At 44.2% G+C, this 26452-nt stretch overlaps 1 protein-coding gene across 1 annotated transcript in view; it reads left to right on the top strand.

Moving 5' to 3' along the window:
* Positions 1 to 26452, top strand: part of LOC145415573 (tRNA (uracil-5-)-methyltransferase homolog A-like) — a 495026-nt gene that overhangs the window by 350013 nt on the left and 118561 nt on the right. Inside the window, exon 9 of the mRNA XM_080284796.1 lies at positions 978 to 1100. Within this exon, the coding sequence (XP_080140922.1) occupies positions 978 to 1100 (123 nt within the window). The remainder of the gene's footprint in view (positions 1 to 977; positions 1101 to 26452) is intronic.

Here is a 26452-nt window from a genome sequence, read left to right as displayed (position 1 = left end):
CGTGATTAAATCAAGGCTCTCTTGCATTAGTCAAAGGATACTAGAAGGGAATGTATGCTTCCATGTCCGAGAGAATAATCTCCGTAATGCGCAAGGCACACCCAGATGGCTCCCGGCCATGGAAGCAATAATCATTGCGTGGGAAATCAAAGAAGTACTGCCTGAGGGCCTCCCAATCCTCAGCTCCAAAGTGCCACAGACGACATTTCTTTGGAGGGTCCACAGACCGTACCGGCGCGATAGGAGAGGTTAAGATAATAAGGTTGTGATCGGAGGAGCCCAATGGAGAGGAAAGATTAACAGTGTAAGCAGAAGGATTAATTGTAAGAAAGAGGTCAAGTATGTTGGAGCTCTTTCCAAGGAAGTCAGGGATATGGGTAGGGTGCTGTACAAGCTGCTGTAGGTCATTAAGGATAGAAAAGGTGTAGGCTTGTTCACCAGGTGGATCAGTGAAAGGAGAGGAGAGCCGAAGGTGGTGGTGAACATTGAAATCTCCTAGAATGGAGATTTTAGAGGAAGGAGAAATGGTTAGAATGTGTTCCATTGTAGAAGTAAGATAGTCGAAGAAAGAAGTCAAAGTAAGATAGTCGAAGTGAAAGAAATCCTTGCAGTGTGAGGCTTGAGAAACTCTCAAGTTACTCTTTCTCTGCTATTAGTACACTTAAGATTTTTTTTTTTTTTTTTTTTTTTTTTTTTTTTTTTTAACCAGATGATTTTGTTCATTTGCAAGAAATGCTGTCTTTTGTGTTTTTGTCATTGTTTCACTCATACAGCACAGCTAAGACCACACTGTAAGCTACAGTCTTCAGTATTCTTTTACATTGTCATATGTACAATAAATTTCATATACTGTAGTTGCTTATTACTCCCTGTAAAGCTGATTTCCCATTTCCTCCACTTTACAGTACAGGCAACAGTTGTATGAAAAAGTTGTGATATTTTGGTAAGGGAATAAATATAGCAACCTTCCCCTGCAGGTGAACACAGCAGGTGCAGAGTTGCTGTATGAGCGCATTGGGGACCTGGCCAGCCTTACCCCCTCGTCGGTGCTGTTGGATGTCTGCTGTGGCACTGGTACAATTGGGGTCTGTCTGTCTAAGGTCAGTTTTGCCCCATCTGTGGCTAAAAAAAGTAACCTCTACTTACTGACTATTATATGATTTTATTTAACATAGGAGAGGTCTTTTGTGCAGAGGAAATTAACGAATCCTTTAGAAACCATTAAGGTCTAACTCCTTCAGAAAAAAACAAAAATTTCTCAAGATAAGTAAGATTGTTTAGTCAGCAAGATGAATTATGTCACTGGAATGAATGTTATATGTATTTCAGGGGAAAAGGGACAAAGTTGTGTTCATCCAAAAGCTTTTTTTTTTTTCTTTTCTTTTCTTCCCCCCCCCCCAAGAGGATAAACACTGAACTTTGAACATCCAGTTTCCAAAAGCCCTACTTAACAAAATATTTTTCATGCAATAGGGGCTGCTGATATTTCCTGTTCCAGGACAGTCTGTGCATATTTGAAGACAAAGTTTTTTCTGTCGACATTATAAAAGCTGACAAAGAATTACTAATAGAAGATACTTCACTGTATTTATTGTTAATGATGCAGAAAGGTATATATTAGTCATCAATATGAGTCTGCTTTCCAAAAACTCCATTTTCCATAAAACCTGTTGACCAAAGCATTTTGGATTTCAGAGTTTGTACTATGTGCACAAGTTTTCAAATAAATCCCTGCCAACTGTTGCAGTGTAGGTTGTTAAAAGAAAACCATGTAAATGCAACAGATAACAGTATGAAGTACAGAAGAGCTATATATGAGAAGGAATACTCTGATATTCAAGTTGGAATAAGAATTGTTCTGAAACATTAAGGTGGACAGTGGATTGTTGGCAATATTTTTTTTATCTTGGTAGAAGAAGTTCAGGGAGCTGTTGCCTCTCCTGACATTGCGAAGGCTGTCCCTCCATGCCAAGGGAACTTTGAATGCTGCATCTGTTAGGAGTGTAATGCTATATGGTAGTGAGACCTGGGCAGTAAAGGAAGAGGATATTCACAGGCTCATATGTACGGAAATGACAATGATTACGGTACATGGATGTGCAGTGTGTTCTTGAATGTGAGGCCTAGAGGGGCTAGATTTATGATGGAAGAGTTAAGAAGAAAGGGACTGGAGTGTATTGGTGTTTTGATGAGGAGAATTAGACTGAGGTCGTTTGGGCATGTGGAAAGAATGGGGGATGACAGTTCGGTGCAAAAAGTGAGAAGCGTGGTTGGTGATGGTAGGGTTGTGAGAGGCAGACCAAAAAAGACCTGGGATGAGATTTTGGAGTGTGATCTCAGGGATAAGGGACTGAATAGGGAGGCTGCCAGAGATTAAACAGCATGGAAAGCCTCCATTAGGTGACAGGGGGGGACACATGCAAGTATGTTGGAGCTTTTATAAACATTATGATATGAATGATACAATATACAGTATATTCTGTATACAGTAAGCACTCTAATATCTGGACGCCCAGTAACCAAACATCCCCACTACCCAGACATAATCGTCCTGGGATCCAACATCTCCCCCCTGGGCCCCCCCCCAAAAAAAAAAAAAAAAAAAAAAAAAAAAAAAAAAAAAAAAATCCTGTCCGTAATTTGAACTTACTGCGCGCGCCGTGGGAGAGCATTGTTTTGGCGCGTCATTCCTCCGACGTCCGATAGAGCGCCCCTGCATCCTCCCCACTTTCCGCCTGTCTCTCGCCGCGAGTGCACGCTCGTCGTAATGGCTGCCCACGTGATTGCTTTTGTGGTGGTGCCCTACCTGCTGCAGGGCCTCCTGCTGCTCTTGGGCCTCCTCTTAGTGTGTGTGATGATGGCCCCGCCACCTGAGAAAAGGAAGAGAGTGGTGTTGACTCTGGAGAAGAAGAGGGAGATATTGGAGAAAGTAGATGCGGGGTGGTCTTCTTCCCGCATTCTCCGCGAGTTTAACCTGGCCCGGTCTACTTTGTTCGATATCAAGAGGTCCCGAGACAAACTCATGCAGTACACGGCTGACTTCTCGTCGAGAAGCAAACGCAACGTGGAGAGGAAGGTTATGTTTACCCCCAAGTTTGCTGAAATCGACCGATCCACGTTAATTTGGTATTGACAACAACATGCTGCTGGTGTGATGGTACGTGGAACGGAGCTGAAGGCTGCTGCTGAGAAGTTCGCCAGGCTTCACAACGCCCTAGACTTCAAGGCATCCGAGGGTTGGCTCTTCGCGTTCAAGTTGCGGCATGGCCTTACCAACCGTAAAGCACATGGTGAAGCATTGCATGCTAACGAGGATGGAGTTGACGAGTTTTGGCACAAGGTGAAAGGCTTGATCGACAGGGAGGGCCTAACTCTCGGTCAAGTCTACAACGCTGACGAAACTGGCCTATTCTATCGCTCGCTGCCAATTAACACTCTAGCCGAGGAGACGGAGAAGCTTGTACCTGGCCGCAAGCTTTCCAAGGAACGGATATCTGCTTTGTGTTGTGCCAGTGCTAACGGCATGCACCGGCTTAAGCCCGTTGTTGTTGGCCGCGCAAAGCAGCCTCGGTGCCTTCGTGGGGTGATGGATGTCCTTCCTGTCGTCTGGTACCATTCTTTGAAGGCATGGTTCACAGCTGTGATCTTCAAAGACTGGTTTCACCGTCACTTCGTCAAGGAGGTCATCCATTACCAGATGAAGACACTGGGAATCCCACACGACCAGGTAAAGGCCCTCCTTCTACTTGACAATGCACCTGCCCACCCGTGCGACAAGGACTTGGTTGCTGAGAATGGCCGTATTAAGTGCATGTTTCTGCCACCTAATACGACTGCTCTCATCCAACCAATGGACCAAGGAGTGATCGTGGCAACAAAGCACCTATACCGTAGAAAGTTCCTGGACGAGGTGATGGTTGTTCTCGAGGACGAAGACGAGCGCAGGGAGGGACGGGACACACGAGGCAAGCGGACTTTGGAAAACCTTCGCCGCTACAACATCAAGTCTGCGCTGTACAACAGGGCTAGTGCATGGAAGGAAGTCCCTGTGAAGACTCTGGAAAATGGTTGGTCTCGTCTGCTTCTCGGAACGGTTGTGGAGTACGATTTTCTAGGCTTTGACGTGGATGACTTCCATGCACGGCTACGTACGCACGGCGACGATGTAGATGTGGACGATGTTCGCGAGTGGTTGGATGACGACGAGGGCAATCCTGGGTATCAGACGTTGTCTGATATCGAGATCGCGTCTTCGGTTTCAGGTGTCAGTACCGAACTTGAAGATTCCGACGCTGAAGGCGACGATGATGCGGACTCCTCTCGGCAGGACACTACTGCAGCCATCCATCCCCAAGCTGAGCGCACTCCGGGAACATCTAGAGTTCGTCTTAGACTACCTGGAACACCCGGACTGCGACAGGGAGATGGGGCCCTTGGGACTCATGGAGGAAGTGCGTGCTTTCAGGCAGCGCATCATCAATCGTCAGAATAGTCGGTCATTGCGTCAATTAACCATTGACAGTTTTTTCAGGTCCGTGACCCCCGCTGTGCCCAGCCCTGGCTCCACTCCGTTGCCTCCCCAAGACAGGCCCTCATGCTCCGAGCCACAGCCCAGCACATCAGTCACGGTGGAGTCACCGCTCGACGTGAGTTTGCGGCTGTCTTCAGAGTTCTCTGCAGTGGGTATGCCATCACCACGACCCAGCGATGCACCCCTAGGTCGCCTGCCAGTGATACTCTCGGACTCTGACAGTGAATAAACAGCAAGAACTTCTCCACTAGACCACAGGGGAATTTTGAGTGTTGTGCAGTGAAAAAAACAGTGTGTTGTGTTAAGGATTTAAAGTTGTGAGAGAAAAGACTCTATAGACAAAAAATTTAACGTAAATAGACTTGTTTGTTTTGGCTTTGGAAAATTATAAGAATGGGAAAAGTTAAAGTGCAACACTTAGTAAGTTACAATGGAGCATTATTTAGACAAAAGTGCACACTGTGAAGAGAACGGATTTCTGTGTGTTATTGACTAAGTTCAGTGCAAGACTTCAGGAACAGTGTACTGCAATTGCTTCAGGAAATCGTTCTTTCTGTCAGAGTCTGAGAGGAGGCGGTTATTCATCGAGGTGGCCAGGGACTTGCTGTAAGTAGCCAGAATGTTTCATACTGTACTTTTTTCCATATTATACTTACCTCATTTCACTCTTTAATGTCCTTTATTGGTGTGAATAGGGTGTTAGTAGCTATGCATGTGCTGTAGGAATGTGTTTTTCTGAGTTAGGCTAGGTTAGGGTCCATAAGTACCAGAATGTTTATTAATGTATGAACATACCTCTAAACACTCATTTTATGTTTCTTTTGCATTTATTTCAGTCATTTATGTGCCTTATTGGTGTGATTTCGGTCTTAAATAGGTGCTATGCATGTCCAGAGGGAGTTGTATAGGTGTTTCTCTGAGTTGGGGTCCATAAGTACAAGTCCATAAGCTGGGGCCCAATATCCGGACAAAACCAATAACCGGACCTACCTATGGCTCTATTACGTCGGATATTGGAGTGATTACTGTATATAAACAATACAATATGAATGATACAATATATATTCTGTATATATATTCTATATATATATACCCCCTGAGGGTAGGGGTTTTTCAAGAATACTCCCCCAGTATCCCTACATATCGTATGAAGCGACTAAAAGAGTTGGCGGAGGGTCAGTGCCCCTCCCCGGAAAACAGCTAACTAAAAAGACGAACAAGAAGCCTCGGACAAGGACTGACCAAAAGATGACGACCAAAGACCGGACAAAAGACATGGTACGGATTGCGACGTGGAATGTAAGGGATGTGAATGATGAGGTGAAAGAGAGAGAGATTGTCCAGGTGCTTGAGGGTGCAAAAGTGGATGTATGTGGATTAACTGAAACTAAATGGAGAGGTGAGAGTGTGAGAGAATGGGAGTATGGATGGGGCATATGTGCAGGAGTAGGTGAGAATGAGAGGGCAAAAGAAGGAGTGTGTATTGTTGTGAGTAAAAGATGGAAGAACATAAGAGAGTATGGATCAGTTGGCTCAAGGATTCTGTGGGTAAGATTGAAAGTTGGAATACAAATGTGGGCGATTGTGTGCATGTATGCGCCAACGCAAGATCATGCAAGCAGAGTGAGGGAAGAGTTCTGGACAAATGTGGAAGTGTGCATGGAAAAGTTTGGAAGGAATGAGAGAGTGTTTTTGATTGGTGATGTGAATGGTAAAGTCGGGAATGTGAAGGTCGATGGAATAGTTGGTGAGAGGAGTGTGTCTGCTGAGATAGATGAGAATGGGAGTGCGTTAGTGGACATTTGTGCCAGGAGGGGGTTGGTGATACCCAATACCCTCTTCAGGCACAAAATGATCCACAGGTATACATGACGAGTGATGAGAAGGGTGGGTGGTGAACTGAATGAAAGGAAGGCAATGATTGATTATGTGTGTGTGGATGAAAGGATGCGAGGATGTGTAATGGATGGAAGAGCATATAGAGGGTGGGGGAGTGGACTTTCTGACCACTACTTGGTGGTGGCCAGAATCAAGATCGAAGTAAGATGGACAAATAGAAGAAGGGAAAGACGAGAGGAAGGAGTAGTTGCAAGGAGAGTGGAAAGGTTACAAGAGGATGAGAAAAAGGCAGAATATAAGAGAGTAGTGGAGGAACGATTGGGTAAATATGAATTGGAACAGATGGGGGATGTGGAAGGTATGTGCAAGATATTCACAGAAGAAATATGTGCAGCATGTGATGTGGTGTGTAGGGTGAAAAGAAGACAGAATGGGGTGCAAGGAACAGCATGGTGGACTGAAGAGGTGAGACAGGCTGTGGCACAAAAGAAGAAAGCATACAATGAATGGTTGAGAAATAGGGGCATGGATGAAGTTGAGAGGCAGAAGAGAAAGCTATATGTAGAAGGGAAGAGAGAGATGAAAAGATTAGTAAGAGAGAGTAAGAAGAGAGTGGATGAGGAATGTGGAAGGAATTTGAATGTAAAGTGAAGGAACTGTAAGAAAATGTTCTGGAAAGAGGTGAAGAGAGTAAGACAGGGTGGAAGCGAAGTTAGCAGGGGAGTGAAAGATAAAAATGGTAGATTACTAGTGGTGAAGGGAGAAAAAGTGAGCAGATGGAGAGAACACTTTAAGGAATTGTTGAACATAGAGAATGGAAGTAATGCGAGTATAAGTGGCTGGAGAATTGCTGGGAGAGGGAGGGAGGTGAGAAGACAGGAAGAAATCAGTAGGATAGAAGTTGTGGAAGCAATGGAGAAAGTCAAACTGGGGAAAGCCTCAGGAATTGATGGAGTGTATGGTGAAATGCTGAAGCATGGAGGAGAGATGGTAGTAGAATGGATGTGGAAGATGTGCAGATTAGCCAGGGGGAAGGAAGAGTCCCGGAGGATTGGAAATCAGGTATAATTGTTCCCTTGTACAAAGGAAAAGGGGAAAAAAAAGTGTGTGGTAATCATAGAGGCATTTGTCTTCTTAGTGTACTGGGAAAAGTGTATGGTAAGATACTTATTGACAGAGTTAGGGAAATAACAGAGGAATTAGTTGGACAAAAAGAGGAAGGCTTTAGGAAGGGAAGAGGTTGTGTAGATCAGAGATTTAGTCTTAGATCTTTTGTGGAAAAGTCTCTAGAGAAGGGAAAGAAGTTGTATGCGACCTTCATTGATTTGGAGAAAGCATATGACAGGGTCACATGAGTAAGGATGAAGGTTTGAGGGTGAAGTACTTGAAAGGGTACAGCAGGGAAGAAAGGTTGCTGGTTCTTTGAAAGCAGTGATAAGAAACAGGGAAGTGAGCATGGAAGTGAAAAAGTTACTACATGACAGTATTGTGATACCAACTCTAACGTACGGAAGTGAAGCTTGGACATTGTTGGAAGGACACAAGTCAAGAGTGAGAGCAGTGGAAATGAGTTATTTAAGAGGAGCCTGTGGAGTCACATGGAGAGACAGGCTGACGAATGAGGATATAAAGGAGCGTTGTGGTGTGGATGTGGATGTGATAGGAAGCGTTATGAGGAACACACTAAGGTGGTTTGGCCATGTGGAGAGGATGGAGGGTGAAAGACTGACGAAGAGAGTGTATGTGAGTGAGATGGAGGGGGGGAAGAGGGAGGGGGAGGCCGAGGATGAGATGGAGGGATGGGGTGGAGAGGTATATGAGAGAGGGGAGTGTGAGTTGGGAGCAGGGCAGTGAAATGGCGGGTGACAGGGCAACTTGGAGGCGATTTGTTTGTGGCCACCCCAAACGGGATTGAGGCGTCTGGCAATAGATAGAGAGATAGATATGACAGGGTGGATAGACAAGGATTGTAGAAGGTATTAAGAATATATGGAGTAGTTGGGAAGTTGTTGAATGCTGTGAAGAGTACGTATGATGGTGCTAAGGCTGCAATGTGTGTGGATGGTGAACTGAGTGAATTTTTATCTTTGAAGGTTGGGTTGAAACAGGGATGGTTCATGTCTCCAATCTGTACATGGATGGGGTAATAAAAGAGATACAAGGTAGGGCAGTGGGTGTTGGAGTGGCCCTAGCGAGAGAGGAAAGTGTTTGGAAACTCCCTGTACTGTTGTTTGCAGATGATACTGTATTGTTAAGTGAAGATGAAAGGGAGCTGTAAGGTGTGGAGGATGAGTTTGGGAGAGTGTGTAAGAAACGGAATCTAAAGGTGAATGTAGATAAGAATAAAGTGATGGTCTTCGAGAGAAGTGAAGTCAGTGAATGTACTGTACATTGAGGTTGGTTGGTGAGGAAATGGAAAATGTGAGTATGTTTAAGTACATGGGTAGTGTGATGAGTAAGGATGGACGTTTGGAAGGCGAAGTGCTTGAAAGGGTACAACAAGGAAGAAAGGTTGTTGGTTCCTTGAAAGCAGTGGTAAGAAAGACAGAAGTGAGCATGGAAGTGAAAAAGTTATTATTTGACAGTATTGTGATACCAACTCTAACATATGGAAGTGAAGCTTGGATGTTGTTGGAAGGACACAATTCAAGAGTGAGAGCAATGGAAATGAGTTATTTGAGAGGAGCCTGTGGAGTCACATGGAGAGACAGGCTGACAAATGAGGATATATAGGAGCGTTGTGATGTGGATGTGGATGTGATAGGAAGCGTTAGGAGGAATACACTGAGGTGGTTTGGCCATGTGGAGAGGATGGAGAGTGAGAGACTGATGAGGAGAGTGTATGTGAGTGAGGTGGAGAGGGGGAGAGGGACGGAGAGGCTGTGGATGGGATGGAGGGATGGAGTGGAGAGGTATATGAAATAGGGGGATGTGAGTTGGGAGCAGGGCAGTGAAATGTTGGGGGACAGAGCGATGTGGAGGCGATTTGTTTGTGGCCACCCCGTACGGGATTAAGGCATCTGGCAATGGACAGATAGATAGATATATACAGTCGGCGCAATGGAAGCCTGGACCCTCTAATTCATACCATATATTTGGTTGGGTCCAAGAAATATTGTAGGAAAATTCCTATTGTCGTGGATTATTTTCTGGTGGCTTCTAGCAACTTTATAGGCTTACCACCACATGCTGTGAGATTATGAGCTCAGTGCCTGCCTGACTTTGGATGGGAAAGCACGTCAGATTTTCTTGTCCTGCCTGGCACTTGTTAATTTCAAAGCTCTCGTTTTCACACCCTCCTCTGCCTTAGTGAATCATTGGAGATGGGTCCCAAGCCACTAACTGATGTAGAAAAAGCCAGAATTTTAACTACGAGAGAGGAAAATGGAAAAAATTAAGGATATTTGTATTTGAACTGGGCGAGGAAAATCTACCATTATGGCACTCCTCACTGCTGCCCGCCACCTGCTAAAAAACACAATTCCCCAACATAAAGACAGGCTAGGACTTAAAAGGAAAACATCACCAACTACAGACAGGTTACTGAAGCAAGCTGTGATAAAAGACCCACGTTTGACTGCTAGACTGCTGAAAGATATGTACCCAGAATTGCTGAAAGATGTGTCTGAAAGAACCATACAGCATTGACTTCAGAAAGACTTCAAGATCCCCAGCCATACTGCTGCACTGAAGCCTCTCCTTAATTTTTACATTTTCCTCTCTCGTAGTTAAAATTCTGGCTTTTCCTACATCAGTTAGTGGCTTGGGACCCATCTCCAATGATTCACTAAGGCAGAGGAGGGTGTGAAAAAGAGAGCTTTGAAATTAACAAGGGCCAGGCAGGACAAGAAAATCTGACGTGCTCTCCCATCCAAAGTCAGGCAGGCACTGAGCTAATAATCACACAGCATGTGGTGGTAAGCCTGTAAAGTTGCTAGAAGCCACCAGAAAACAATCCACCGACTACAGGAATTTTCCTACAATATTTCTTGGACCCTACCAAATATATGGTGCAAATTAGAGGGTCCAGACTTCCATTGTGCTGACTGTACACATATATATATATTGTATCACATCATTTATAAAGGTTCCAACATGCTTGCTCACATCAGCCATGGTCACCTAATGGCAGCTCTTCACATTGCTCAGTCTCTGGCTGCCTCTGTATACAGTCCCCTGTCCTTCAGGTTGCACTCTATGACCTCGTCCAAGGTGTTTTTCGGTCTGCCTCTTGTAACCCTGCCCACAGCGTTCACACTTCTCACTTTCCCCACCTAGTTATCATCCCGCATCCTCTTCACTTGCCCAAATCATCCCACTCTGCCCCTTCTCATCGTAATACCAATACATTCCAGTCCCATTCTTCATTCCAACTCTTCAGTCAGAAACCTAGCCCCCCCTCCTCCAGGCCTCACATTCAAGGACATGCTGTACTATACAGCCAACTAATCATTGTCATTTCTGTACATTTGAGCCTATGTATATCTTCTTCTTTTACTGCCCAGGTCTCACTACCATACAACATTACACACCTAACACATGCTGCATACAAAGATTCCTTAGGATAGAGAAAAAGCCCTCTAAGTGTCAAGAGAAGCAAGAGCTCTTTGAATTTCCTCCAACCACTCCTTATCCTAGCCACACCTCCACCACACAGTGTGTCCCCCATATGACAAAAGTCTTCCACATACTCAAGAAACTCAGCAGCAAGATCAGTTCTTTTACACCTGACACTATTTACATGACCTCCCTGACACATTGCTCACATGAAATTGGCATTATCTTGCAGTCTACCTTGAATGCCATTACATCTCTTATACACTGACTTATCACAGATACTTAACAAGATGGAGTTACGTTGGATACGCTTGTGGCAAACCACACATGCCCACTCTTCCTCTTCTTTGGCAGCACCACCAGTAGCTCTAGATTTGATCACTTTTCACACTTGATATTAGTTCATTCCTGGGGAACCAGATCTTCAAAAGTTGCACCGCTGAACATATGGGTCAGTCTGGGAGAATGGGTCGTAGGCTTCAGTCACCACTGTATTCAGCTGTGAGAGAACATAGTGTTCAGTGTGATACTCGTCTTAAAGGCCTATCTATCTATCTATTGCCAGATACCATAATCCCGTAAGGGGTGGCCATTTGACTTTGAGTTATTTGTTTTACAGAGAGGGGCACTAACCCTCCACCAGTCCACTTGTTGACACGTAGGGAGCACGTATGGTTTTTTTATATGGTTACCATCCAACGTTGTAAATGGTTTCATGGCTTACAGGAAACCATTTGGCTTGTCACTCAATGTAAAGCCACCTGTAAAGGAAAGAAAAGCAATAAGAAGTGACAGGAAAGATGGGAGAAATAGGAAGAGAGGAGGGCAGGCACAGAAAAAGAATGATAAAGACTAAGGAAGAAGTAGGCAGCACTACATCAAGTGAGTGGATGATGGCTGCTCCAGTGACAGTGTAAGAATCTTAAGAGTCCTTTTATATTAAATTGCACAAGCCCCAACTTAACAATACTGTATCATCCTACCCCATAAACATAGCCTAATTCTCGTATTTACTAGTGCCGTATTTTTAAAGAGCTTTAATAATTATTTAAATGTAAGTAATCGTAATAATTTTATCATTTTAGACCACTGAAGATGATATTAGAGAAATGTTGAAACGTGTGGCAATAAAATCCATTATGTTCATCATGACACTGTGTTTACCCTTCCTGCTGTTGATCACTTTTATTTTATTCACATTTACTCTCATACCCTTGTATCCCATACCATCTTTCCACTCCTAAATCTTTCCTCCATTTCCCTTTCATTCTCAGCAATCAGCACCAAATCATCAGCATATCATATCTCCCACAGGAATCCATTTCTTGAGTCATTTGAGACCTTCGAGCACCAAGGGGTTCAAAACTGACCCCTGATGCCCACCAACATTAATGGAAAACTCATCATTTAAATCTCCGTTCACTCTCACCTGGGTACGAGCATCCACATATACTGTATAGCCATGGCCCTCTAACCAGCCACTCCTCATTCCCAAGTTTTTCTCATTGCCCACTTCACCACCTCCCTTGGGACCTTGTCAAAGGCCTTTTCCAAATCAGGAAAAACAATGAGCAGCTCCCTTTTCTTTCCTATATGGTAGTTCCTCATTTATCCGGCCACTCAGTATCTGGACGCGTTCATTAGCCAGATGGTGGACCTTGGCTCTATTAAACCATTATCCGAATTTACTTGCTATTATCAGGACTTAAAAGTCCCCGAGAACTTCGGTCGGCCAGCTGACATGTTCAGACATTTGGTATCATGGTTGCTGGGCTCGAGTCGTGAGCGGGAAGTAGTCCATAACCCACAACCAGAGCTAAAATGTCTGTCTGCCCCTGTACAGAATGGTCAAAGTCGCATGCTTGTCCGATCACTCCAGCACCCAAGTAATACGACTGTAAGCCTTAAGCGGTGTCAAAACGTCCGTATGCATCCTCAATGAATGTCCGATATTGCGCGGCTACTGGGTTAAATCTTTCCCAACCACCACAACCATCGAACACAGACCACAAGCCACGAATACATGTTCAGTGACAGTGGCCTTCTGCCTTTCTACTGGACGTCGAAAGCCCCCCAGTCACAGTGAGTTGTGTTTCTGCATGGCCACTCAGCTTCTAACAGACCGCAAGCCACGAGTAAATGTACGGTAAAAGTGCCCATCCACCTGTTGACAGATGGGGGAGGATCCTACCCACAGCCTTGCTTCTCCCCCCCTCCCTTCCCTCCTCCATAACCTCCCAGCTCACCCCTCACTCCCTCAGTCCCTATCCTTCCCTGTGGTTATAACACTGATTCATGATTTTTCAATTTTTTTTGGAATTTATTCACCTACTGTTGGTTGTATTGTAATTCTGCAGAGTTCACGAGAAAGTTCATGAAATTCTGCATCTACACATATGCTTAACTCTTGGAAGGTGCTGGTAAAATTTTGCACTAGGATGGTGGGAAGTTATATGAAGGTATGTTTTACTCCTGAACACTTTATTCTTGTTATACTGTACTTCTGTACTTTTGTTCATCAGTTTTATTTTTTTTTTTTACTTATAGTATAAACACCAGCGAAGATGATGGTATACATTTATACCAATATAACAAATTTCTGGTGGCGTATTTGGTCATGAATTTTTTTTTTAGCCCTGGGAGCGGTCACTCGTGACATACAACTGATTTTCAAACCATCGTCAGTTTTTTTTGTGGATTTTTGTTGTCTGCGCAAGCTTTCTTCATTTTTAGCATTAATGTGGATAATCCTGTGTGTTTTTTGATTTCTCAATATGGCAGATTGACTGGAAAACAGTGCCAAAATTAGGAAGGGTACTGTACATACAGTAGTGTATAGGTTGGATGTTTTTAAGTTTTTAGTGTTTTTTTTTTCATGTTTTTCTTGGTGTTTAGCGTTACTTTGAATATACCCATATGTGGTTTGATGTCTAAATATGGCAAATTGACCAGAAAACAGTGCCAAAATTAGGAGGGTACTGTACATGCAGTCATGTATAGGTAGGGAGTTTTTTGGTTTTCAGTATTTTTTTTCATGGATTTCTTGGTGTTTAGCATTACTTTGGATATTTCTATGTGTGTTTTGATGTCAAAATATGGCAAATTGATGTCAGAACAGTGCCAAAATTAGGAGGGGTGCTGAACGTACATTAATGTATATATGTTGGGTGTTTTTTGGTTTTCAGTGTTTTTCTTTCATGGTTCTCTTGGTGTTTAGGATTATGTTGGATATTCCTGTGTGTGTTTTGATGTCTAAATATGGTAGATTGACTTGAAAACAATGCAAAATTAGACAGTGCTTCTCAATAGGTTGGAGTAAAAGGCTTTTTACCTCGTTAACTCTCCTCCTCTTACTGACTCCCTTCAACCTCTGTCGCTTCACCGCACTGTTGCATCTTTATCTCTTTTCTATCGCTTCTTCAATGGTCACTGCTCCTCTGAACTGTCTGAATACATTCCTCCACCTCTACGACGTGCACATAGCACCCGTCTAGCAGCAAACTCTCATCCCTTTTCTGTCCAACTCTCTAATGCAAGAGTTAACCGTTACTCCCAGTCCTTCATTTATGCAACAAGTCAACTCTGGAACTGTCTCCCTCTGTCTGTATTTCCTGCTTCCTGTGATCTCCAGTCTTTCAAACGCAGTGTGGCCAGGCATCTCGAAATGAATGGATCTTGAATTTGGCTTTCTCTTGTATTTTGTTTTTCTCTTGGAAGGAACAGTTTTGTGGGCTCGTTGCCTTTGGTTCCTTCTTCCTCACATTAAAAAAAAAAAAGTAGGTTTTTTGGTTCAGAGTTATATGTGGAAAGGAAGAGAGAGGTGAAAAGATTAGTAAGAGAGAGTAAGAAGAGAGTGGATGAGGAATTTGGAAGGAATTTGAGTGTAAAGTGGAGGGACTGTAAGAAAATGTTCTGGAGAGAAGTGAAAAGAGTAAGACAGGGTGGAAGTGAAGTTAGCAGGGGAGTGAAAGATAAAAATGGTAGATTACTAGTGGAGAAGGGAGAAAAAGTGAGCAGATGGAGAGAACACTTTAAGGAATTGTTGAACGTAGAGGATGGAAGTAATGCGAGTATAAGTGGCTGGGGAATGGCTGGGAGAAGGAGGGAGGTGAGAAGACAGGAAGAAATCAGTAGGATAGAAGTTGTGGAAGCAATGAAGAAAGTTAAATCAGGGAAAGCCCCAGGAATTGATGGAGTGTGTGGTGAAATGCTGAAGCATGGGGGAGAGATAGTAGTAGAATGGATGTGGAAGATGTGCAGATTGGCCTGGGAGGAAGGTAGAGTCCCGGAGGATTGGAAGTCAGGTATAATTATTCCCTTGTACAAAGGAAAAGGGGAAAAAGAAGTGTGTGGTAATCATAGGGGCATTTGTCTTCTTAGTATAATAGGAAAAGTGTATGGTAGGATACTTATAGACAGAGTTAGAGAAAGAACAGAGAAATTAGTTGGAGAAGAACAGGGAGGCTTTAGGAAGGGAAGAGGTTGTGTAGATCAGATATTCATTCTTAGATCTTTAGTGGAAAAGTTTCTAGAGAAGGGAAAGAAGTTGTATGCGGCTTTCATGGATTTGGAGAAAGCATATGACAGGGTGGATAGACAAGGATTGTGGAAAGTGTTAAGAATATATGGAGTAGATGGGAAGTTGTTGAATGCTGTGAAGAGTATGTACGATGGTGCGAAGGCTGCAGTGCGTGTGGATGGTGAACTAAGTGAATTTTTCTCTTTGAAAGTTGGTTTGAAACAGGGATGTGTCATGTCTCCATGGTTGTTCAATCTGTACATGGATGGGGTAATAAAAGAGGTACAAGGTAGGGTAGTGGATGTTGGAGTGGCCCTGGTGAGAGAGGATAGTGTTTGGAAACTCCCTGTACTGTTGTTTGCAGATGATACTGTGTTGTTGAGTGAAGACGAAGGGGAGCTGCAAGGCTTGGTGGATGAGTTTGAGAGAGGATGTGAGAAACGGAACCTAAAGGTGAATGTAGGGAAGAGTAAAGTGATGGTCTTTGAGAGAGGTGAAGTTAGTGAATGTACAGCGAGGTTAGATGGTGAGGAATTGGAAAATGTGAGTACGTTTAAGTATTTGGGTAGTGTGATGAGTAAGGATGGAGGTTTGGAGGGTGAAGTGCTTGAAAGGGTACAGCAGGGAAGAAAGGTTGCTGGTTCCTTGAAAGCAGTGATAAGAAACAGGGAAGTGAGCATGGAAGTGAAAAAGTTACTACATGACAGTATTGTGATACCAACTCTAACGTACGGAAGTGAAGCTTGGACATTGTTGGAAGGACACAAGTCAAGAGTGAGAGCAGTGGAAATGAGTTATTTAAGAGGAGCCTGTGGAGTCACGTGGAGAGACAGGCTGACGAATGAGGATATAAAGGAGCGTTGTGGTGTGGATGTGGATGTGATAGGAAGCGTTATGAGGAACACACTGAGGTGGTTTGGCCACGTGGAGAGGATGGAGGGTGAGAGACTGACGAAGAGAGTGTATGTGAGTGAGGTGGAGGGGGGAAGAGGGAGGGGGAGGCCGAGGATGAGATGGAGGGATGGGGTGGAGAGGTATATGAGAGAGGGGGGTGTGAGTTGGGAGCAGGGCAGTGAAATGGCGGGGGACAGGGCGACTTGGAGGCGATTTGTTTGTGGCCACCCCAAACGGGATTGAGGCGTCTGGCAATAGATAGATAGATAGATAGAATTATTTTGGATAATCCAATGTATGTTTTGATGTCAATATATGGCAAAATTACACACCCAAAGTAAGGAGGGGTACTATACATACAGTAATGTTTAGGTAGGGTGTATTCTGGTTTTCAGTGTTTTTTCTGCTTTTTTAAATTTTTTTTATGGTGTTTAGCATTACTTTGAATATTCCTTTGTGTGTTTTGATGTCTACATGCCTGAAAGACCGGAAAACAATGCCGGATTAAGCATAGGTACTGTACAAATAGGTTAAGTATGGCTTGTATTTGGCTATAGGTAGGGTCTGGGTATGGTAGGGTAATAAAGTTCATTATCCAGATGTTGTCTCTATTCAGACATGCCTTTGGTCTTTTATGTCCGGATAAATGAGTGATTACTGTACAGTATATTTTTGCTGAAGCTGGCAGACAGTGAATATGGCATCAGTGGTTCCTTTGCCCATCATAAACCCAAACTGCATCTAATCAATATTCACACTTTCCCTAATCGTACCTTCTAGGACTCTCTCCATTATCTTCATTATCTCTTCCTAAAGTTTTATGCCTCCATAATTTCCTGTACACTGAATGATAACAATATGACCGGGGTTTTTGGCTGGGTTAAGTGTCTCCCAGATTCATCCATCCATCTTCCAGTCCTATGCCGCCTGATGAGGAGCATAGGAGCCCGGGTTTAGGCAAGTTGGTCCTGACATTTAAGATGAGAGTGACCAGCCTCACTCATCCCTGAGTGGCATTACATGAGCAATAAACTCCAACCACCCCTTGGATATAAACCTGCACAGGCTCAATCCAATTCGAGCTCTTTAATTACCCACTAAACCACCAGGCCCCATTCCCCTATCTGTCTATCTCATGCCAGATGCCTTAATCCTGTAAGGGTTGGCCACAAACAAATTGTCTCCATGTTGCCCTGTTCCCCGTCATTTCACTGCCTATTTCCAGCTCACATCCCCCTCTCTCATATAACTCTCCACTCCATCCCTCCATCTCATACCTTGGCCTCCCCCTCCCTCTCCCCCCTTCCACCTCACTCACATACACTCTCCTCGTCTGTCTCTCACTCTCCATCCTCTCCACATGGCCTCAGTGTGTTTCTCCTAACACTTCCTATCACATCCACATCCACACCACAACATTCCTTCACCTCCTTATTTGTTAATCTACCTCTCCATGTGACTCCACAGGCTCCTCTCAAATAACCCATTTCCACTGCTCTCACTCTTGACTTCTGTCCCATCAACAAGGCCCAAGCTTCACATCGATACATTAGAGTTGGTATCACAGTACTGTCATGTAGTAACTTTTTCACTTCCATGCTCACTTTCCTGTTTCGTATCACTGCTTTCAAGGAACCAGCAACCTTTCATCCTTCTTGTGCCCTTTCAAGCACTTCACCCTCTAAACTTTCATCCTTACTCATCACACTACCTAAGTACTTACACACACTCACGTTTTCCATTTTCTCCTCATCCAGCCTCACTGTACATTCACTGCCTTCACATCTCTTGAAGACTGTAACTTTACTCTTCCCTACATTCACCTTTAGATTCTTTTTCTTACATACTCTCCCAAACTCATCCACCAAGCCTTGCAGCTCCCCTTCTTCTTCACTTAACAACACAGTATCATCTGCAAACAACATTACAGGGAGATTCCAAACACTGCCCTCTCTCACTAGGGCCACCCCAACATCAAATACCCTACCTTGTATGTTTTTTATAACCCCATCCATATACAGATAACAACCATGGAGACATGACACATCCCTGTTTGAATCCAACCTTCAAATAGAAATAATCACTCAGTTCACTATCCATGCACACTGCAGCCTTAGCACACTCGTACATACTTTTCACGGCATTCAACAACTTTGCATCTACTCCATATATTCGTAATACTTTCCACAATCCTTGTCTATCCAGCCTGTCATATGTTTTCTCCAAATCCATCTGTCTAACTATCTATTGCCAGATGCCTTAGTCCCACAAGGGATGGCCACAAACAATCTCCTCCATGTCACCCTGTCCCCCGCCTGCTCCCAGCTCACATCCCCCTCTCTCATATACATCTCTACTCCATCCCTTCATCTCATCCTTGGCCTCCCTCTCCCTCTCCCCCTCTCCACCTCACTCACATACACTCTCCTCGTTAGTCTCTTACTCTCCATCCTCTCCACATGGCCAAACCACCTCAGTGTGTTTCTCCTAACGTTTCCTATCACATCCACACCACAACGATCCTTCATTTCCTCATTTGTCAATCTGTCTCTCCATGTGACCACATGCACCTCCCAAATAACTCATTTCCACTGCACTCACTCTTGACGTCTGTTCCTCCAACAAGGTCCAAATACATGAATGCCACATACAACTTCTTTCCCTTCTCTAGAAACTTTTCCACTAAAGATCTAAGAATGAATATCTGATCTACACAACCTCTTCCCTTCCTAAAGCCTCCCTGTTCTTCTCCAACTAATTCCTCTGGTATTTCCCTAACTCTGTCAACAAGTATCCTACCATACACTTCTCCTATTACACTAAGAAGACAAATGCTCCTATGATTACCACACACTTCTTTTTCCCGTTTTCCTTTGTACAAGGGAATAATTATACCTGATTTCCAATCCTCCGGGACTCTACCTTCCTCCCAGGACAATCTACACATCTTCCATGTGCATTCTACTACTATTTCTCCCCCATGCATCAGCATTTCGCCACACACTCCATCAATTCCTGAGGTTTTTCCCATTTTGACCTTTTCATTTTTTCCACAACTTTCATCCTACTGATTTTTTCCTCTCTTTTCACATCCCTCTGTCTTCAGCCATTCCCCAGCCACTTACACTCGGATTACTTTCATTCTCTATGTTCAGTAGTTCCTTAAAGTGTTCTCTCCATCTGCTCACTTTTCCTCCCTTGTCCACTAGTAATCTACCATTTTTATCTTTCACTCCCTTCTAACTTCTCTTCCACCCTGTCTTACTTTTTTCACCTCTTTCCAGAACATTTTCTTACAGTCCCTCCACTTTACACTCAAATTCCTTCCAAATTCTTCATCCACTCTCTTCTTATTCCCTGTTACTAATCTTTTTACCTCTCTCTTCCGCTCTACATATAATTCTCTCTTCTGTCTCTCAGCTTCTTCCTCGCCCCTGTTTCTCATCCACTCACTATAAGCTTTCTTTTTTTTGTGCCTCAGTCTCTTACTCTCCTTATTAATCATTTCTCCTCTCACTTCCACTGTACATATAATTCTCTCCTCCGTATTACAGCTTCTTCCTCGCCCATGTTTCTCATCCACCCACTTTATGTTTTTTTCTTTTGTGCCTCAGCCTCTCTCACCTCTTCGTTCCACCATGCTGTTCCTTGCACCCCCTTTCATCTTCTCTTTACCCCACACACCAGCTCACATTCTGCACAGATTTCTTCTGTGAATATCTTGCACACACCTTCCATGTCCCCCATCTGCTCCAATCTATATTTACCCAGGCACTCCTCCACTTCCCATTTATATTCTTCCTTTTGTCCATTCTCTTGTAACCTTTCCACCCTCCTTGTATGAACTACTTCCTCCTGTCCTTCCCTTCTTCTATTTCTCCATTTCATTTCAACCTTGATGGTGGTCAGAAAGTCCACACCCCCAATCTGTATATACTCTTGCATCCATTACACACCATTTTATCCTGGCATGGACCCACACACACAATCAGTCAGTGCATTCCGTTCATTCAGTTCACCACCCACCCTTCTCGTCGCTCGCCACCCCTATCAAAAATCAGATAATCATGGCAGACATTTCAGAGAGCCTTGGAGGGCCCAATACCTGCCCAGCACCACAACCAAATGGGCAGATTCGCATAGTCATGTGGAGTGCGAAAGGTGTGAATGGGGAGAGCAAGAGGGTGGAAGTGGGGAATGTGTTCAAGAGTGCAAGATATGCTGTGAAGGCATTGTGTGAAACAAAGATGAAAGGGTGTGAAGTGGAGGAGTGGGAGGGTGTGAAATATGTAAGATTGGGCATGAATGGGCAAGGAAGATACAAGGAAGGAGTTGCTTTATTGATGAATGAGGTGTGGCAGAATGGAATGAGAAGTTACAAATTTGTCAGCTCGAGATGTATGTATGTCAGGTTCAAGTTTGAGAAGGTGAATGTGGCAGTTTTTGCTTATGCACCATGTAATGATAGGAGTGAGACTGAGAAAAACAGGTTTTGGGATGATCTGGATTGAGCAGTGGGAGAAATGCCCAGAAGCTATAAAGTGATCATGATGGGCGATATGAATGGGAGAGTAGGCACTGGTCCTGAGGATGATAATGGGTTGTTATGGAGTACTAAGAGAAAATGATCATGGGAAATGACTGAAGGATATGAGTCAGGAAGGGTGGTTGTGCATTTGTAACTTGTATTTCAAACACAAGGGTGCACATAAATATACACAGTAAAGAGGGAACAGGGATCGTGTTGAAAGGAGCTTGATTGAGTATGTGCTCATAGATTGGTTGATGCTGGGCATGGTTGCTGATACGAGGGCCGTGAGAGGATGATGTGGAGGTCTGTCAGAGCATATGATTGTGGTATGCAAAGTCAATCTGAGAGGAGTGAGGTGGACCAGGAGAGAGCAGAGCAGTCAGGGAGAAACACTGAAAGTCAAGAAGCTGAGGATCAAAGAAATGGAAGATGATTACAGGACCAAAGTAGGGGAGGAGTTGGAAACAGCGAATTGAAATTAAATGAATCTGGACAGCCTGTGGATTCCATATAGGGATTGCTTAGTCAGGACCGCTAAAGCGGTGTGTGGTTTGGCAAGAGTAATAACAAAAAAGACAGGTACAATATGGTGGGATGAAGAAGAGAGCAGTGGAGGAAAAGAGGAAGGAGTGGCTATATTGGTTACAGAACAAGGGTTAAGTTGATATAAGAACTAAATATATTGAGAGCAAGAAGCACGTGAAGTGACTAGTGAAGAGGAAAAAGAAATAGGTAAATGATGATCTAGGAAGAAAAATGAATGTGAACTACTCTGAAAATAGGAAGTTATTCTGGAAAGAGGTGCGGAAAGAAATGTGAATGTGTGAAGGATGTAAGTGGTGGATTATTAACCCATGGGGATAAAGTAAGGACAAGATAGAAAGAATTTTTTGAGAGCCTGATGAATGGGAACATTTTTTTTTTCCTGTGACCAACTCTGGGCATAGGCTTCACAGCCTGCTTTCAAGGCCCAGTAGTCCTCCTACATACTGCACACCTCTACATGTCACCACTTCGGCGCTAACACCCACCGTCCATACTGAATACATGCTAGGGCTGTCTCATATAGGACTGGTGTATTGGTGTTAGCGGGGGTATTTTTACGACATGTCGGTGGGTCTTCAGGTAGAGCAGTAAAGTCTGATTTTATGAAATTCAAATCCTTAAACTGTTCCCTGCCCCAGCGGGATTTGAACCTGGGTCCGTTAGGACTGCAGGCCAACTCTCTACCGATTGAGCCACTGCCTCCCATGGAGCAAAGCAGCTTTAAACATGATTGGCTTTAGAGGTGTGCAGAGAAGGGATGCAGTGCCAGGAAACATGACACTCGCGCGCGTGAAGAATGCTTGACACTCACACGGGTGAAGAATGTTGTGAAACGGCTGAAAAATGGGAAAGCAACTGAGGTTAAAGAGGTGTATGCAGAGATGATTAAGTGTAGTAAAGAGAGTGGAATGAAGAGCTTGTTAGAGATATGTAAGAAGGCATGGATGAGTGAAACTGTGCCAGCTGAGTGGAAAAAGGTTTTGATTGTACCCCTGTACAGAAATAAAGGTGAGCGAAGTGAGTGCAAGGATTAGCCTATCATGGCATAAGTTTGTTGAGTGTTGTAGGGAATGTATATGGAAGAATTATTATAGGGACGTAAGAGAGATATCAGAAGTCCTAGTTAGTGATGAACAGGGTGGCTTTAGGAGTGGCAGAGGATGTGTGCATCAAATATATGCAGTGAGAGAGATAGTGGTGAAGGCCTAAGAAAAGGACTATGAGGCATTTATATGGCATTTATGGATCTGGAGAAAGCATACGACAAAGTAGACAGAGAAGGATTGTGGAAGGTTTTGCGCATGAACGGTGTAGATGGTAAACTGCTAGGTGCTGTGCAAGAGTTTTTATGATGGTAGTGAAGCATGTGTAAAGGTAAATGGGGATCTAAGTGAATGGTTCACGATCATTGTGGGGGTACGACAAGGTTGTGTGATGTCCCCATGGTTGTTCAATATATACTGTATATGGATGGGGTGATGAGAGAAGTAAAAACATGAGTAATGGAGAGAGGGATGGTGTTGGTAATGAATGGTGATGGATGAAATATCTCAAATTTGTTGTATGCTGATGATGCAATACTGCTTGCAAATACCAGAGAAGAACTTGGTAGACCAGGGCAGAGTTTTGATGATAACTGTGAACATCGTGTCTTTTAGAGTAAATGTAGAGAGTAAAGTGATGGTTATTGAGAGAGAAGGTGACTCCCAGTGTGATGTTACAGTGAATGGAGAGAGACTGGAATTGGTGAGAGAGTTCAAATACCTGGGTACAATGATAGAAAAGAGAGGAAAATGTGCAAAAGAAGTGGAAAGAAGAGTGATACAGGGAAAGAAAGTAGCTGGTGCAATGAAAGCCTTGATAAGAAACAGAGTCTTGAATGTTGCAGCTGCGCAAGGCTTCCATGAAGGAGTGCTAGTGCCAATTTTGTCATATGATGTGAGACTATGGTGTGGCATGAAAATGAAAAGTCAAGAGTGAGAGCAGTGGAGATGGGACTGCTGAGGAAAGTATGTGGAGTACAGAGAGTGGATCGGATATGAAATAATGTGATTCGTGAAAGATGTGGAGTGAGGAAATCTGTGGACATCAGAATCGAAGAGAGTGTACTGAGATGGTATGGTCATGTGGAGAGAATGGATAACACGAGAATGATGAGAGAGGTATAAATGAGTGAATCTGAAGGAGGATGGAGGCGTGGTAGCCCAAGGAGAAGTGGAGGGATATGGTGGATGAGTGTTTGAGAAAGAGGGGTATGGAAGTCGGTGTGGCTAGGGGACCAACAAGAGATTGAACTGGCTGGATGAATATTGTGAGAAGAAGTGCATAATCAGGGATTTGGCACCCGTTTTTAACGTGACAGCATTTGGATAGACTCTGCCAGACACTTTTATGTGAAACTACAGAATGTGGTGAAAATTTTTGGCATATCAGAGGCAGCCAGGATTCTGGGGGCTCGAATGATGAGTAAATGGAAGCATGGCCCATTGAAATGGGCAAACTTGGGCTGTCTGGATGTTGCAACTCCACACCCTCCCTGAGGGTGGGAAAGTAGGTCTGGATGATGATGATGATGTTAATGATGATGATATTTTCATTTTTCCAGGCATCACTCTTCCATTTGTACACATTAAAGTCACACTTTTCAGCCAGTCATCTGGGACAACACACTCATCTATAAGTGTATTTGTCATATCAGTAACTAACCCACTCCAGTATCTCGTGAGGCCTTCAGCGTACCTGCTGCCTTCCCTAACTGCATCCTGTCTGCTTCCCAGCTCACAGTAGCAGGATCAATCTAAGGCCAATACCCAAACACTGAATCCACTGACAAACTTTCTTTATTCCAATCAAACCCCTCATTCAGCAGCTGGTTACAATGCTTTCTCACCAGGTGTCTTTAATATCTTTACTGTCTGCTTCTGCCTTTCCCTTATCATTCTTCATATACTGCTTGCCAAGCATAACCCCTTTTTCCCTCTCATCAGATTTGCCACATTAACCTTTTGAGATTCTGATGACGCTTTCATGTGTCATTTTAAATCTAACCTCTGAGATTCCGATAATGCGTTCATCCCTCATTTTAAGATACTTTTATAATGTCTCTCTCTCTCTCTCTCTCTCTCTCTCTCTCTCTCTCTCTCTCCAGTAAAACCTCGATACAACGGACTTCAATAGACCGGAATTCACTTTTATCGGAATCGAGGAGTTACCGGACTAAATTCCTATACCTGTATATCAGAATAAATCTGATAAAACCAGAAGCAGTCCGGACTGCCTGACAACTTCAGCTATGTTCGCCACAAAAAGGTAAATAAAAAACATGTTTATCAATGTACGGTACAGTATTATTATAGATATTATACCATTTGATTAATGTAGTGAAGTTATAACACACTACAGTACCACAGTAGTATTCAAACCAGTTTAAAAACTGTTCATGTGATCTGGACTGATGTCTGATATATTGGAGAAAGTCTGGGTTAGCAGGGGGAAGTCCGGATGTCGCTTTTATCGGAATTTCGCATTTTTTGGAATGGCTTGGGCCTCAGTAAGTCCATTATAGTGAGGTCTTACTGTACTTATATATATATATATATATATACAGTAATCCCTCTAATATCCGGACGCCCAATAACCGAACATCCCCACTAACCGAACCTTATCGTCCTGGGATCAAACATTCCCAAAATGGTCCGAAAATCCAAAAAAATTGGAAAAAAAATCGATTTTTTGCCGTCCGTAATTTGAACTTGCCGCGCGCGCCGCGTGAGAGCATTGTTTTGGTTCGTCATTCCTCCGACGTCCGATAGAGCGCCGCTGCATCCTCCCCACTTCCCGCCTGTCTCTCACCGCGACAAGACCTACGCTCTTCGTCATGGCTGCCCACGTGCTCGCTTGTGGTGGTGCCGTACTTGCTGCAAGGCCTCCTGCTGCTCTCTGCCCTACTCTTAGTGTGTGTGATGATGGCCCCGCCTCCTGAGAACAGGAAGAGAGTGGTGTTGACTCTGGAGAAGAAACGTGAGATATTGGAGAAGGTTGATGCGGGTTGGTCTTCCTCTCGCATTCTCCGCGAGTTCAACCTGGCCCGGTCGACTTTGTTTGATATCAAGCGTTCCCGAGACAAGCTCATGCAGTACACGGCTGACTTCTCGTCGAGAAGCAAACGCAACGTGGAGAGGAAGGTTATGTTTACCCACAAGTATGCAGAGATCGACCGCTCCACGTTGATTTGCACGACAGCAACGTGCAGCTGGTGTGATGGTACGTGGAACGGAGCTGAAGGCTGCTGCTGAGAAGTTTGCAAGGCTTCACGACGCCCTAGACTTCAAGGCATCCGAGGGTTGGCTCTTCGCGTTCAAGTTGCGACATGGCCTTACTAACCGTAAAGCACATGGCGAAGCATTGACGCTAACGAGGATGGAGTGGACGAGTTTCGGCACAAGGTGAAAGGCTTGATCGACAGGGAGGGCCTCACTCTCGGTCAAGTCTATAACGCTGACGAAACTGGCCTATTCTATCGCTCGGTGCCAACGAACACTTCGCCGATGAGACGGAGAAGCGTGTACCTGGCCGCAAGCTTTCTAAGGAACGGATATCTGCTTTGTGTTGTGCCAATGCTAACGGCATGCACCGGCTTAAGCCCGTTATTGTTGGCCGTGCAAAGCAGCCTCGGTGCCTTCGTGGGGTGATGGATGTCCTTCCTGTCGTATGGTACCATTCTTTGAAAGCATGGTTCACAGCTGTGATTTTCAAAGACTGGTTTACCATCACTTCGTCAAGGAGGTCATACATTACCAGACGAAGACACTGGGAATTCCTCGCGACCAGGTAAAGGCTCTCCTTCTCCTCGACAATGCACCTGCCCACCCGTGCGACAAGGACTTGGTTGCTGAGAATGGCCGTATTAGGTGCATGTTTCTGCCACCTAATACGACTGCTCTCATTCAACCAATGGACCAAGGAGTGATCGTGGCAACAAAGCGCCTGTACCGTCGGAAGTTCCTGGACGAGGTGATGGTGGTTCTCGAGGACG

This window comes from Coenobita brevimanus, chromosome 13, assembly GCF_032717465.1.
Source record: "Coenobita brevimanus isolate Jiangsu-jjx chromosome 13, ASM3271746v2, whole genome shotgun sequence".
In the NCBI taxonomy this organism is placed as follows: Eukaryota; Metazoa; Arthropoda; class Malacostraca; order Decapoda; family Coenobitidae; genus Coenobita; species Coenobita brevimanus.
The sequence above is the reverse complement of the archived record's forward strand: the minus strand, read 5'-3'. Positions and strand labels throughout refer to the sequence as shown.